The sequence below is a fragment of the Notamacropus eugenii genome, chromosome 6, assembly GCF_028372415.1.
Source record: "Notamacropus eugenii isolate mMacEug1 chromosome 6, mMacEug1.pri_v2, whole genome shotgun sequence".
NCBI lineage: Eukaryota > Metazoa > Chordata > Mammalia > Diprotodontia > Macropodidae > Notamacropus > Notamacropus eugenii.
This window is the reverse complement of record NC_092877.1, coordinates 384866791-384881530: the sequence shown is the minus strand read 5'-3', so window position 1 is coordinate 384881530 and position 14740 is coordinate 384866791. Positions and strand designations below refer to the sequence as shown.

The following is a 14740-nucleotide window of genomic DNA, read 5'->3' as shown; positions in this document are numbered from 1 at the left end:
CTGGTTGGGAATGCAAATGTGGCTCTGGTATAGGCCTAGTTTAGGCAAAATGTCCTCTGAGGTTCTTTCCATCTGTCAAATTTTGTGACACATCCCCTAGAAGACCAGACTGAGTCCAGCCCTGTGCCACTTGACTGCTCTTTCCCCTATCTGGGCTGCTTCTCTGTCCTCAGTATGAGGAGGGTTCTGGAACAGGTTTTCTCAAGTTCTTTCTCATCGTTTCCTGTGATCCTCCTTATGACTCTTTACCAGCAAAGAAAGGCATTAAAAGGCCCTCAGATCTTTTCACTTAAACACAATGGAAAATCTAGCATGGTGAGGTTTTGGAAAGGAACTCATCTGTGTCTGGGTGTTTAATCCATTCTGTCTGGCATCTTTTCTTTTCATTGCAGTGAAGACAGATAAGCCTGGAGACTCTAAGACCCTACCTCACAGTGTTTTCTCAGGTTCCCAGGACCTGATCTCTAGTTGTGCTTGGAGGTTGGTTGTAATGTTTCCAAATGAACCCTGTGCTCAATGCCCACTGACCTTTGAGAATGCCTCCGAGCTATGAAATGACTGCTTGGGTGTGCTGTGGAGCCTGGGGAGGGGCAGCTGTCTGTCATTCAGCTTGGCAGCTCTGGCTCTGGGGTAACACGCTGGCAATCAATCACTCACTTTGTGTTCCAGACAGACTCTAGTCACCAGTCAGCCACTGTGCCAGTCCCAAAGATGCTGTCTGAGTCATTATCCCCGTGGAGGGCGAGGAGGAGTTTCTGCTACAGTTTTGACCGGGGGTGGAATAACGGGGGATAGCCAAAGGGCAGCATCCAGCCCTGCTTACTGTTCATTCTGAGCCCATGTTGGGACATTTAGAAAGATGTGTTCCATATCCCCTCTCTTTGGAACTTTAATCCCTGAGGACCACAGAGGGAAAAAAAAAAAACGTGAGCTGGGACAAAACACAGCTGCCCTTGGAGGCATGGGCACTCTGGTGAAAGGGCCTACAGGGCCCACACTGGATGTAGAGACCAAAGGCCCTGGGTTGAGTGTCACCACTTCCGTGGGCTAGCTCTAGCTCCCTAGCTGGCTTACAGTGAGGCCCCAATAAGAAAAGCCTCTTGGGGCATAGTGGATGGGGTGCTGGGCTTGGATTCAGGAAGATCTCAATTCAAATCCTGATTCTTACCCATCATAATTTGTGACCTTGGACAAAGCCCTTGCCCTTCCTAAATCTATTTGTTCATTTATAAAGCAATGGAAAAGGACAAGATGGCCTTCCTAGGTCTGAATGAGTGACCTTGAGTACCTTGTACTCAAGGGGATGGAGGGATAGAGAACCTGGAGTCACACATGGACCTCTAGGTCCTCAACTGCAGCCCTTCAACTGAATCCAAACTGCCTAGAACAAATCCCCTTCATACAAGGGTTTGTTCTGTAAAACTTGGACCCAGTCAAAAGGCTGCACCCGAGGACCTAGAGGGCCACATGTGACTGAGGCTGCAGGTTCCTCAGCCCAGCTAAACCCTCCCCTCTTCCTTCTTACTGCCAAGGGTACCACCATTACTCCAGTGGCCGAGGATTAGAATTCAGGCCTATTCTTGCTTCCCTCTTCCCTCTGATTTGTTGTCAAGCCCTGCTTCTTATGTCCTGTGGCATCGCTTGTATATGCCCCCTTATTACCTCCACCTTGCCACAACCCAGGTTCAGGCTCTCACCACTCAGGCCTTTCCTGCTGCAACAACTCGCTGATAGAAGTGTCTCCTGACTCCAATCCCTTTTCCACTCAGCCAGCAAATTCACCTTCCTTGAAACACAAGTCTGACCATGCAAGCCCACAATTTAAGAAACTCCTGTAGTTCCCTATCACCTCCAGGATCAATATGACATCTTTAGGGCAGCAATCAAAGCCCTTTACAAACTGCTCCTCCTACCTTTCCAGTTTTCTTCCATCTTACTAACCTCTCTCTCCCCAGCATTCCTTCCCACATGCTCTGTGATAGTCTCCTTGCCCTCCTCATTTTTTCTCGAATAAGATGCTCCTCTCCTGACTCCATGCATTTTCCCTGGCTGTCCCTTTTGCTCAGAATTCTTTCCTTTCATCTCTCTGCTTCCTGGATTCCCTGGCTTCCTCAAGTCCCAGCTAAAATCCCACTTCTTATAAGAATCCTTTCCTGATCCCTCTTCATTCTGACACCTTCTCTTTCTTAGTATTTCTATTTATCCCGTACATGGCATAGCTGTACACAGAAGTTTGCATGTTATCTTCCATCTTGTGACCTTGTCAAGAACAACCAAGGGTCGTTTACCTTTCTTTGTATCTCTGCCTCTTAGCACAGTTCCTGGCACACAGACAGCACTTAATAAACACTTATTGACTGGTTATGCCTTTGTGCTGGCACATTCTCTGCTGCTTCTTGTGTGATATTTAATCGGGGATGCCACGCGTTTCACCAAAACCATCGGGAGTCTCTCTGCTTCCCTTTGGCTGATACTCAAGGTTAGCTCTTCTGAATGTGGCTGCTATTACTACAGCCTTACAGCATTACTGGACAAACATTAGCGTTCAGAAGGAGGGCCCTTTGACCCAGGCAGAAGATGAGCTTGTTCAAAGTGCTGCCCCATTTCTCAAATTTCACCCACATCCAGTACAAACGTCTGCCATTCAAGGCTCTTCCAAATCTGGCTCCTTCCAGACTTCCTGCCCTTCTTACTGTTCCCTCCCCTTCATGCATTCTACAGTCCATGGACTCTGTTTCTCCTTGCCTGTTTCTTGCTTCTCCTGCGTTACCCTCTGGCTCCAGACTCCATATATTTTACTGATTTTCCCCAGAGCCTAGATTCTTCTCCCCTTCCCTCTGCCTCCTGGCTTCCTAGGCTAAATCCCACCTCTGCAAGAGGCCCCTTCCCACCTCCACCACTGCTGGTGCCTATTCCTTGTCTCCTTCAGTAGAGGGTGAGCTCCTTGAGGAGAGGGTCGGTTTTTGCCTTTCTTTGTGTCCCAGATCTTAACAGGACACCTGGCCCCACATAGTAACTAGACTTAAGAAATGCCTATGACAGATATGTGGAAATCAGTCCCACAGATCCTTTAAGGCCAAAGTGTTGAGTCACCTCCCCTCAGAAAGCTTCCCCGATTCCCCAAGCACCTGGCATCTACAGTGGCGTTACTTCCTCACACCTCTCGGTAACACCTCACACCTGTCTGTCCTGCTTTCTGTTTGTATTTTCCCTCAGTCCATGGGGTCCTTGCCCATAACAGATTGTTGTCTCATAAAGGGTAGAACCTGAATGACTTATCTCGGGAGCTTCCCAGAGTCCTTCACATTAGAAAAATAGACCCGGCTTCAGTAAGTGTTGGTTGAATTAAACTGAAACAATCCTATAATTGGCTTCAATTCTTTTTCTTAGAAAATGACTTTTTTTCAGGAGTTTCTCGTAACTTTTTCTTTTGAAACAAAATGACCTAGCATAAATAAATGCCTGCTCATAACTGGTATTATGACTCTAGCAATGATTAACGTTGTACTTACAACTAGCATTTGCACTTTCCTAAAGTTCTGCAGTCTATTAGTGAGGCGTTTTAGTGGTTCATTGGAATTAGGGAGACCTGAGTTCCAGTCCAGTCACAGACTGGACATTGACTGGCTGTGTGATCCGGATCAAGTCACTTAACCTCTGTTTGCCTTAGGTTCCCCAGAGCAGTAACACTTCCCTCTCAGGGTTTTTGTGAGAATAAAAATAAGATAATATTTGTGAAGTGTTTAGGATGCCTTAGAGCTCTCTGCAAATGCTAGCTATCATTATTAGCTATAATTATTGTTACTAGCCTTGTAATGGCCATATTGAAGACAGGACTCAGTCTCTTCATTACAAAGTGTTTACAAGCAAACCAGTGATTTTCCTGGAGTTCTGGGTACAGGCAGGTAGTTTCAATTTACTAGGACAAAAGTGAGGAGATGGAGGCCTTCGGCTGCCCAGCCAATCAGGGACCCCCCCAAGAAGAAAGCTTATCTCTCTCACCTGTTTTCATGGATAGTGCCTCTTCCCTTTTGGGTCCAAGACTGAAGGCTAGATACCTGGCACATTGCAAGCTTTTCATAAATCCTGCTTAGGATTAGATTGGTCAGGGAGTAGAGCTGGAGGCTAGAGAGAAGCAGCTTTGCTCCCCAGGAGCCCCAGAATTCTCTGAGGGGGATTTCGAATGTGGCTTGGGAAGTGGTGTGTAAGTAATGTTCTTGTGCTCGGAAATTGGACAGCGCTTTGACTGAGCTGGCACCAGACAGCTTCATAGTTCTAGAGCTGGAGGCACCTCAGGAATCATCTAGTGTAATGATTCTTTACAAAGGGGGAAACTGAGTCATATTGAGGCTAAGACCTGTCTGACAGCAAGTGGCAGGTTTCACCCTGGTTTCTCTGCCTTTAAGTTGTTGTTTTACTTCTTTGCATCAAAAAAGGTACATCTTGCCTTGCACCTTCTGGCTCATCCCTGGGCTTTGAATTCATTTTGTGAACACTTTACATTCCATGATGGTGTTATTGTTTTCTTGAATCAGGAAGTCATATTGAAGTGAAAAGGGCGATTGATGCAGATATGATGCTCTTGCATTGCTTCTCCTAAGCTCCCAGGGCTCTCGCTCTCTGTGATGGCACCTCCTCCTCCTTCTTCTTTCCTGAGGCTCAGAAATTCTCTGACATTCTCCTCTGGCTCTGCCACTGTCTCCCCCTTTTCCCTGGTACCTGAAGGTTCATTCATGAATTCTTAATGGCATTGACGCAGCGATCTGGAGCTGCCTTCCCTGCTAGCATGCATTAAAAATTCAGTGGGAATGAATTGTTCATGATGATACCGTAACAAAACATCCCTTAGACACAGCCGAGGAGACCTCAGGCTTCTAGAGTCCTGGACTTGCTGGAGGAGAAGTGTTTCCTCTTTGGGGATCAGGGTGGGAAGCGGTTAATAGTTAAAATGACTGGAAGCAGGTCCTGGCATTGGGGAGTTCAGTCTCTGTGGTTGCCTACCTGTGAGGAGGCATGTCTGCCCTCCCCTCCTTAGCTTGCTAGCATTGAGGGGCAGGGGAGGATTTGTAAAGAAGAAGAAAGGGCACCTTGTTCGTAGACTGCTTGAGATCAAATGGATGAGAACTTAGAACATCAGATTTCAGAGCTGAATGGGAATTTGGAACATGGAAACATCATGGCCAGTAAAGACATAGTTAGTAGACTGTCTGAACTGGAAGAGAGCTTTTGATTTAGAGCACAGAATGCTGAATCTGAGGAAGATCATTTAACATAGTACCTGGAACATAGAGGTGGAAGGGAGCCTAGAATGTGGAATTCTAGATCTAGGAAGGAATTTAGAACATAGAAAGTCAAACCTGGAAGATGATATTGACAGTGTCCAAGCTGGGCTGGACCTTAGATCCTAAAACAGAGAATAACAGATCTGGGAGTGACCTGAGAATCCCTGAGGACATGATACAACAGAGCTACAGAGAAGGTGGAGATCTAGCTTAGTACTCTAAGTTTATGGCTTTTCCCTGGAGAGGACAAGCATCTTCCCAAAGCCCCAGAGCCAGTCACCCAACTACACATCTCGGTGAGCATGTGGGGTGTGCCAGTACACGAGGGTTTGATCAGAGGCTTAGAGTTTAAGGGGGGGAGGTCAGAGGTCATCTATTCTAAGCTCCCATTTTAAAGAAAGGGAAACTAAGGCTCAGGGAAAAGGAAAGGATTTGCCTAAGCTCAGGCAGGTAAAAAGCAGTGAAGGCTGAATTTGAATCCAGCTCCTGTGACTCCCAAGGACAACCCTCCCTCCAGTGAACCACAGAGCTTCCTTCAATGCCTTCTAGACAATGGCCTAGCCCCCAGTGCATCCTAATGTGTCACTTTATACTTCGCTGTGCACTGTTGAATACTTTGCCCCACTCCTGTTCACCAACCCTCATCCTACCACATTCCCAGGTCGATGTGGCTCTCCTTAGCCTCTTGTTCCCAGGACTTCTGGCCAGAATTCTTTCCCCTTCTCCTGTTTGCTCTTTCTGGGAAGCAGGAGAGCTGTCTTTGGGAGTCACAGGAGCTGGTTCACTGTTGAGGGGAAACAAAAATGAAGCAGATGCTGCCGTGGACCTTGAACATAAAGCGGTGTGTGGGGACCTCTGTTGCCCACAAGAGGAACTGTTAGTATTCAAAAAAACAAAGGGAAAGGCTTCATTTGCTGGAATGTGATTGTCTACAACCCAGGCTCAATAGCTATTTATTTTTAAAGCATCTGATTTGGGAGAGACCTCAGAGATATCTTGTCCAAACCGTATCTGACAGAATCCAAAAATAAGATGTCCCCCAAGTCAAAGCTACTATCCCTTAAAATTGCATTATGACTTTTGGAACACGGGGTCTCAGTAGATCACTAAATGTAGAGTAAGCTGAGGATGGGAAAACATCAACTGGAGCAGATCCAGTCTGGTTCTCTAGGTGTCGGTGGGTCTGAGCCTTGAAGGAAGGTAAATATTCTGAGAGGCAGAGGAGAGATGGGAGGGCTTTTTAGGTATGGAGGACATCCCTGGAGGTGAGTGGTAGGATGGTTGGTTGGTACTGGTGCTCAGAAGGGAATTTAGGGATGTGATCTAACAGAGGTACTTGAGAGATGTTCAGGGGCCACCTGCTCTGTGTATTGGGGGATGTAGGAGGAAAGAATCAAGGGAAGCAAGTGAGATAATTGGGTGGGAGGAGACAGATGAGTGCCTCAGGCTCTGTTCTCTAGGGGCTTACTTCAGCCTGCCAAGCTAACCCTAACCCTAACCCTAAAGAGCTCACTTGTGCTTGGAGCAATTGGGGCGCAGAGCTGAGACTGTAATAAAACCTAATTGAAAGCTGCCCTCTCTTGGCATTTCCCTGGAGCCATCAGTCAAAGATGAAGTATCCAGCTGCAGCTGCTGTGGGAGCCCCTGAAGCTGAGCCAGAGTGACACAGGAAAGTCACAGTTCCAGCCAATACTTGATTACTTGCAAATTGGTGGCTACTTGGCCTTGACTGTAGGGGAAGCCTTGACTTCCTCGAAAAATTGAGGTTATCCAGAGTGGAAACTGGAGGGAAAGAAGCCTTCAACTCGACCCTTCTGGCTCTTCCAGAAAATAATTAGTAAGATAAAGCCCAGAGGGAGGGAGCTGAGTTTTCTTTCCAGAAGACTTTTTGTAACTAAAGATTCCCAGGCAGTGATGGACACCTGCTCAACAGAAGAAGCTACTCACATGCCTTTCCCTCATCGCTCCAACAATGGGAACCCTGGGAGGTCCAAGAGTACTCCTTCTGCTTGTGTGGGGGAATAACTGAATGATTGGCTGGGCAGGTGCAGTGAAGGGATGCTATCTTTCACTTCAGAGATCACCCTGTCATTGATGTGATAAGTGAGCATTATCCCTTGTCTTCTTAGGTCCCCGACCTACAACTCAGGGGTGCAGCAGATGGAGTGTTGGACTCCCAGACATGAATTCAAATCTGGGTTCAGACACTTCCTGGACCCTGCACAAGTCACTTAACTGCTGTATGGCTCAGTTTCCTCACCTGTAAAATGGGGATAATAAGAACATCAACCTTCCAGAGTTGTGAGGATCGAATGAAATAACATGAGTGAGGAATTTTTATGGTGCTTCAAGTGTTATATAAATGTACGGTTATTGTTATTACTTGCATTTTGTCCTTCATTCTTGAGGAGGACCACGACATCAGGGAGAGAATGACATGACTTGAACTTGTCCTTGTTTTGAGGGAGGGAGGGCTGTGCAAGGTCACCAGCCTCACTTTCTCCTCCTGAGCCATCTGGGTCCAGCGGCCAGATATTCATCAAGGAGACTGGATATGGCCTAGGATGCAATGGGGAGACCCAGACCCTTTTAGGCTAAGGCCTTTTCAGATTCTCACTTCGAGTAAGGTAACACCCATTAAGTGAATAGGCCTCCTTAAGAAATGAGTCAGGGGATGGCCCCTTTAATTAGAAAAAGAAAAAAAGTCGAGCATTTATATAGTGCCTACTGTATGCTGAACACCGTACTGAATGTTTCTATAAAGAGTAATATAATAATGATACCTCATTTGATCCTCTCCACAACCCTGAGAGGTAGATGCTCTTAATATCCCCATTTTACAGCTGAGGAGACTGAGGCAAGCTTTGTGCCCAGAGACAAGCAGTAAGCAACTGAAGTCTCAGATCTTCCTGAACGTCTGCGTCTTTGCAGAATTGCTGCAAGCTCTACTCCAATGCCTGTCTCTGATTACACGACGTCAGGACTTTTCCAGTTCAGTTTGCACTGTTCGTTGACTCTTCATGCTGGGCACTTCCATTCGCCTGTTTTCTCCTCTTCTCCCTCTGCCTGCCTGATTCCTGTGCCCCTTCCTCCCTGGCCCACGTCGGACTTACTGGAGCAGAGTGAGAGGGGATGTGCCTGAATTTTCTCAGGAGTAAAACCCCCCTGGGATGAAGACAAAACTCACTTGTCCTCTAGCTTCTGTGTCAACATTTCAGGTTATTTGGTTTTCCATAAGTGTAGATGTTTCCTGTACCTTGGAAAAAAAATTCTAGATTGCTTTCAAATTGAGACTACTTTGGAAGACATCCTCACATCCATATTCTCTCCCAGTCCTCTGGGCAATCCCAAATCATCTCTTTCCCTGATGGTTTTTAGGGACTTTGCCCATTTCCCCCCATTTCTTCCTATGGGTCCAGGAGGGAGGGAGGGACTCAGTCTGGGACTGAAGCCTCCAAAATATCCCATTTGATGAATAAGCCTCATAAAGAAGGAGGATCTTCTGAATGGTTTTCCTTTGAATATGCCAACTACAAATGCACTGAAGCTTCAGGCCAGAAGAGGGCCCTGGGTAGGCGTCAGTCCCAGGCACTGGTGACTAGCTTCTTCTAGTTATTCTGAGAAAATTCAGCAACTGCTCATTTAGTGTCAGCTTTCCCCATTAATTAAGTGACTCCTTTTAGTTAAGGCTTTTGCTTGGCCTAGCTCTGAGGCCTGTAAGTCAGCTCTTCCTCTCAGAATCTAAGCATTTTGTGTGTTCAAGTGAATGTTTCCTTATACGGTGGATGATGGGGAATGTGTAGAAAATGAATCTCCGTGGGTCAGTTAAAAAAAAAGCCAGTGAAGTAGATTTGGAACATGCTAAATAGCCCTGAAGGAGAGTTTGTAAAACTAGGATCAGTGTGGTGCCAAGTGTGGAGTTGGAAAGATCTGGGTGTGAATTCTGCACTGGTGTGCCAACTGGGTGTCCATGGCAAAGTCCTTAACCTCCCTCAGCTTCATTTTATTTATTTGTGGCAAAAATAATTGTTATCTGCATTAGGTCCTTGACAGGTAACATCTGTGACTTTCAGGTCAACAAAGTCAGGCCATAAAGGAATGGAGATTGTACTCACTTGTGCTTCCCCCTCCCCGCCAAGGGCAATGGAAAGGCCCAGTGATCCTTAAGAGTTCAGAGGCAGAAATCCATCCCCCCAGCAGGGAGGGCACTCTCTTCACAGGCTGCCTTCTTCCTCCTCTGTAAATACCTCTTACGTATGGATTAGTGTAGACACTGCCTCCCTCACTGCTCCTGTAAGGCAGAGCTCTTTTACTTTTGTTTCTGTACGTCTTTGTATGTATAGTCATATAAAAGAATGTGAGGTTTTGCTCCTGGTTATTAATAGGAGACAGCCCAGGTCTTTTTGATCATATATTTGAAGAAGTCTTGGTACCGAGGCTGCCTACATGGATGCTAATTCACTTTAATCCGTTTAATTCACCAAGCATTTATGAAGCACCTTTTGTCTACCAGGCACTGGGTTAGATGCTGGGGATACAAAGACCAAAAAAAAGCAAACGCTTTATAAAGAAACAACAGTGTGGGGGTGGGAACAGGTAGAAATTGGAAAATGCTGACACAGTGGATGGATCCGCAAGGAGAATTGGGGTCCAGGTCCTCCATCTGCGTTTTGGCACCATCTCTCCCTGGTTAATCCATGAGCTGGTTCTGATTTCGCTGGTTTGAGGCAACTCTCTGTCCAAACAAATCACGTGATCTCCTGCCACTTAGAGACTTGGAAAATGCTTTGAAGTACTGAAAGAGTTACGGGGATGGGAGTGGAGTACATATGTAGACACATAACCAGACATGACCAGGAAATATAGGGTCTACAACCAAGCCATGTTGGATCAAAGATGGACTATCAAAGATCCTCTGGAAAATATTTGGCAAATCTCAAAGCTGTATAAATGCTGGCTCTTAGCAGTCATGTGTCAAAGGTGGAACCTGACTCTGTACCACATTGACTTTAGGGCAAGCCCTCTAACCATTGACTCCACTGCCTGGGTGTTTGTTATAGTTTGGGATATGGGACTCTAAGGAATGAGAAGTTATTATTGGTTGAATGAAAAATTAACTAGGAAAACAGAGTGATAATACTTTAAAAGTTATTTTTTTAAAAAATTGTTTCATGGACTTCTTGAGAAATATACCCTCCCCCATGAGGAAAAAACATTAGTAGCAAAACTCAAATAGTACTTATGAAAGTGCTTTGAGTTCCTTTCAAGAGAGGATAGGATCAAGAATCAGGGAAGTAGGAGAGGACCGTTATTTGGTGTCAATCCTTTGAACCCAATACTCAATGTCTCCATATCTGAAATTTTATTGGCATTAGTAGTATCTCCACTGGTGTTGATCATGAGCCTCAGTGCCAAGCTCAACCTTGAGGGCCATGGAGAGTGGCTCTGCCTGGAAATGCCTTACCCTGAAATTGAGTTGATGGGGAGCCTCTGTGCACTTAGCCGAGATGCTCCTTGGATGGCATCACCCAAGAAAACTGTAAGCCACTGTGGCTAGAGGGTACCTGCCAGTTCATGTTCTCTACTACCATTACTGCCAAGAACCCAAGGGTCGTACCCATGCCAGGGTGATTCATTTAACTCTGAAGTAAACTAAATATTGGTGCCAAAATATATGGATAGGGCCAGAAGGGGAGGGGATAGAAACAGAGACAGACAGAAACAGAGAGACAGAGATGGAAGAGAAAGAGGGAGGGGAAGGAGGAAGGAAGAAAGAGAGACAGAGAAAAAGAGAGAAGAGACTTTTTTTTTAAATGCCATCAGTGGAGCATTCCTATTGGATTCTGCGTTTACTTAAAGGGAGCCAGTAGAGGATCTACATTATAGATGACTGTTTTTAATATTGTATGATTGGTTTTGAAATCACTATGTAGCCATTTCATCCTTCTATTCGCCATGAGGAAAAAAAAAAAAACAAAACAGCCTTATACTTGGGGCCAAGGCTGACTCACAGTCTCTACGAGTCCCCTCAGCTGGGCTCTCTTCCAGGAGGCGATGCCTACTTTTATATTGATGGACAGAGTGCTAAAGCTTGAAGGCCGTTTTTCTATCAGTACCAAAGACAGCAGCATGGTACAGAGGAAAGGCTCTCATTTTACCCTAACTACCTCTGACTTGGTCACATCCTCTCTGGACCTCAGTTGCCTCATCAGGAAAATGGAAGGTTTCCCTAAGAGGACCTTTGAGGTTATCTTGGGTTCACAAGATGTGGGAATGGTCTCTAAAGTTGCTCTTTCTTTTTCTGTTTTAGGAATGGTGCAGAAATTGGACCAGAAACTGCCTGTTGCCAATGAGTACCTGCTCCTCTCTGGAGGTGTCCGGGAAGGTGTGGTTGATCTTGACCTGGATGAGCTGAATGTCTATGCCCGGGGCACTGACTATGACATGGACTTCACCCTGCTGGTGCCAGCCCTTAAACTGCATGACCGAAATCAGCCAGTGACGCTGGACATGCGCCACTCGGCTCTGTGCCACTCCTGGCTCAGCCTTCGACTCTTTGATGAAGGGACTATCAGCAAATGGAAAGATTGTTGTACCATCGTGGACCACATCAACGGGGCCACCAATTACTTCTTCTCTCCTACCAAAGTGGCTGATTGGTTTTATGATTCCATTAGCATTGTTCTCTCTGAGATACAGAAGAAGCCGCAGCGAGGTATGCCCAAAGTGGAGAAAGTCGAGAAGAACGGGACGATCCTGTCCATCATCCTTGGGGTGGGCAGCAGTCGCATGCTCTATGACATTGTCCCGGTGGTCTCTTTCAAAGGCTGGCCTGCAGTGGCCCAGAGCTGGCTCATGGAGAATCACTTCTGGGATGGGAAGATCACTGAAGAAGAAGTCATCAGCGGCTTTTACTTAGTGCCTGCTTGCTCCCATAAAGGCAAAAAGGACAATGAGTGGAGGTTGTCCTTCGCCAGGAGCGAAGTCCAGCTTAAGAAATGCATTTCCAGTAGCCTCATGCAGGCCTATCAAGCTTGCAAAGCCATCATCATCAAGCTCCTCTCCCGCCCCAAAGCCATCAGTCCCTACCATCTGCGGAGCATGATGCTCTGGGCCTGCGACAGGCTGCCAGCCAATTACTTGGCCCAGGAAGACTATGCCGCACATTTTTTACTGGGCCTTATCGATGACCTCCAGCACTGCCTGGTGAACAAGATGTGCCCCAACTACTTCATCCCTCAGTGCAACATGCTGGAGCACTTGTGTGAGGAGACAGTAATGCTTCATGCACGGAAGCTCTCCTCAGTGCGCTCTGACCCTGCTGAGCACCTACGCACTGCCATCGAGCACGTCAAGGCAGCCAACCGCCTGACCCTCGAGCTGCAGCGGCGAGGAAGCACCACCAGCATCCCCTCTCCCCAGTCCGACGGTGGGGACCCCAACCAGCCTGATGACCGGTTAGCCAAAAAACTGCAGCAGCTAGTGACTGAGAACCCAGGGAAGTCCATCTCCGTCTTCATTAACCCTGATGATGTCACCAGGCCTCATTTCAGAATCGATGATAAATTTTTCTGAGCTTTTTGATGGACTTGTTTTTTTCTGGTTTTGATCCTAAGATTTCCACGGTGTTTAGTGTGTATGTGTATGTGCGTGTGTGCGCGTGTGCGTTGATTCTGTTTTTTTACGTGTTGAGCACAGGTTGGATCCATCGAGGACAGCTGCTTCGCATGAGGTTCCTGGGTCTTCACGATGGTGCAGTTTCTACAACAGGACGTTACCGTCTCACGTTCAGCCTTTGCTTTTTCTCTTCCTCCTCTGTACCTGTCCTGTCGGTGTTCTGTTGGGGGCTGGGTGGTGGGCCCAGTTTCACCCTGGTTCTTTAAAGGAGGATTAGAGCCATAGCTACAGATGCCCAGGGTCTTTCTGGTGATCCTTTCTTCCCCTCCTCCTCTTCCTTTGTGTGGAGCTCTTGGTGGCAGTGGAGAAGTGATCTCCTTACAGAGAAGAAGTCTATTTTTATTTGGGGCTTCTTGATTTTTGATGCGCTCCCATCACTTGGAATGTTGGAGAGAAGGGAAACGCCTCGGTATTCTCCCTGGATCAGTCTCCCTGTCCGGTGGTCAGAGGGGCTTCTCTTTTTTTCCTCCACCAAGAAAACACGTAGACTTGAAAAGTGATTAAATGCTACAAATTCTGTAGCCTTGGAAACAGTTTCTTTGGATGTGATCACCCCCAAGGCCAGTCTTGTGTGGTTTAGAGGGATGATCTTGCCAGCCTTCCAGGCGGAATAGGGTGACCGAATGCTAGTTGTAGGGGTGTCATCATTTGAAGCCTTATTTACGTCCCATTAAAGAACACACCATTGTTCATGTTATTTGCACTAAAGAAATCTCTGCCATTGTCTTAGTCCTTGTATGTGTGTTCCCACCTTGATGACCATCTGCTGGTGAAATGCAGCCGAGTTGTCCCGGAATCCTTCCCTGGAGTCAAACTGGAACAGTCTTTTGTTTTGGTGGTTTTCTCCTTTAGAAATAAGGTCATGTTTTGCCTGCCTGAGACATGTTTTGAAGGTAGTTGCCTGCAATTTGAGTAATTACACAGAGGTCGAATCAAGAGGCATTGGTTCCATATACCTCTGGGATAGCTTTTTAAATTAAATGTTATGAGAGTGGAAGCAGTCCTGGAAATCAAGCTCCTGACATGAGATGTGGGACCAGCCATTTACAAAGCAAGCTTGGATAGGGCAGGAATATGGCAGCGTTTGGAGACTACAGCCATGCACAGGAAGACATTTTGCAATCTTGCTGAATGGAAAGAATTCTCTAGCCTCTACATCAAGTACAGGCCTTGGCTTCTTTTTTAATGTGGAAGTAACTCTAGAACAATGTACTGTTGGCTTGGAACAGGGAAAGCCACTGATGGCCTGTCTGCTGCCAAGCTGCCAATCCAAGGTTCAAACAGCTTCAGCTCCAAGAGTCTCCCTGCTCTTGCTGGATGCCCAAAGTGGCGGCTGGAACCAAGGACTCCCTCAGAATTCCCTTGGTGACCTCTAGCATCCAGAAGTTTACAGGTCTTCTCCTGGCTGAAGTTGGGTTTTGCAGCCTTGGGGTTTGCATGGGAATTAATGTTATGCTTATAAAAGAGAATGAACTTAATCAACCATCTTAAGTCAAAGACAGGTCAAACAATGATAATAAAAAAACTGAAATTTTCTGGCTTTGAAAATGTTTTTGTTTGTGTGTGTTGGGGTGGGGAGGAGGAGCAATATAATCCAAAAATACTTTTTATGTCAAAACTGAAACTTTAGATTGGAGCTGACTCTTGGCTTGCATTGCCATATCCAGAAGAAAGAGCTCTAGATTTGCTTCCATGAACACAATGCAACTTTGCCTCCATTCTGGACGTGCACCTCACTCCCATAACCCTGATCACCCTAATCCTAAATACACCCACTTCTG

General features: G+C 46.4%; 1 protein-coding gene across 1 annotated transcript in view; it reads left to right on the top strand.

Moving 5' to 3' along the window:
* Positions 1-14494, top strand: part of MB21D2 (Mab-21 domain containing 2) — a 109029-nt gene extending 94535 nt beyond the window's left edge. The window contains exon 2 of the mRNA XM_072618872.1: positions 11593-14494. Within this exon, the coding sequence (XP_072474973.1) occupies positions 11593-12857 (1265 nt within the window). The 3' untranslated portion in view covers positions 12858-14494. The remainder of the gene's footprint in view (positions 1-11592) is intronic.
* Positions 14495-14740: the final 246 nt, after the last annotated feature.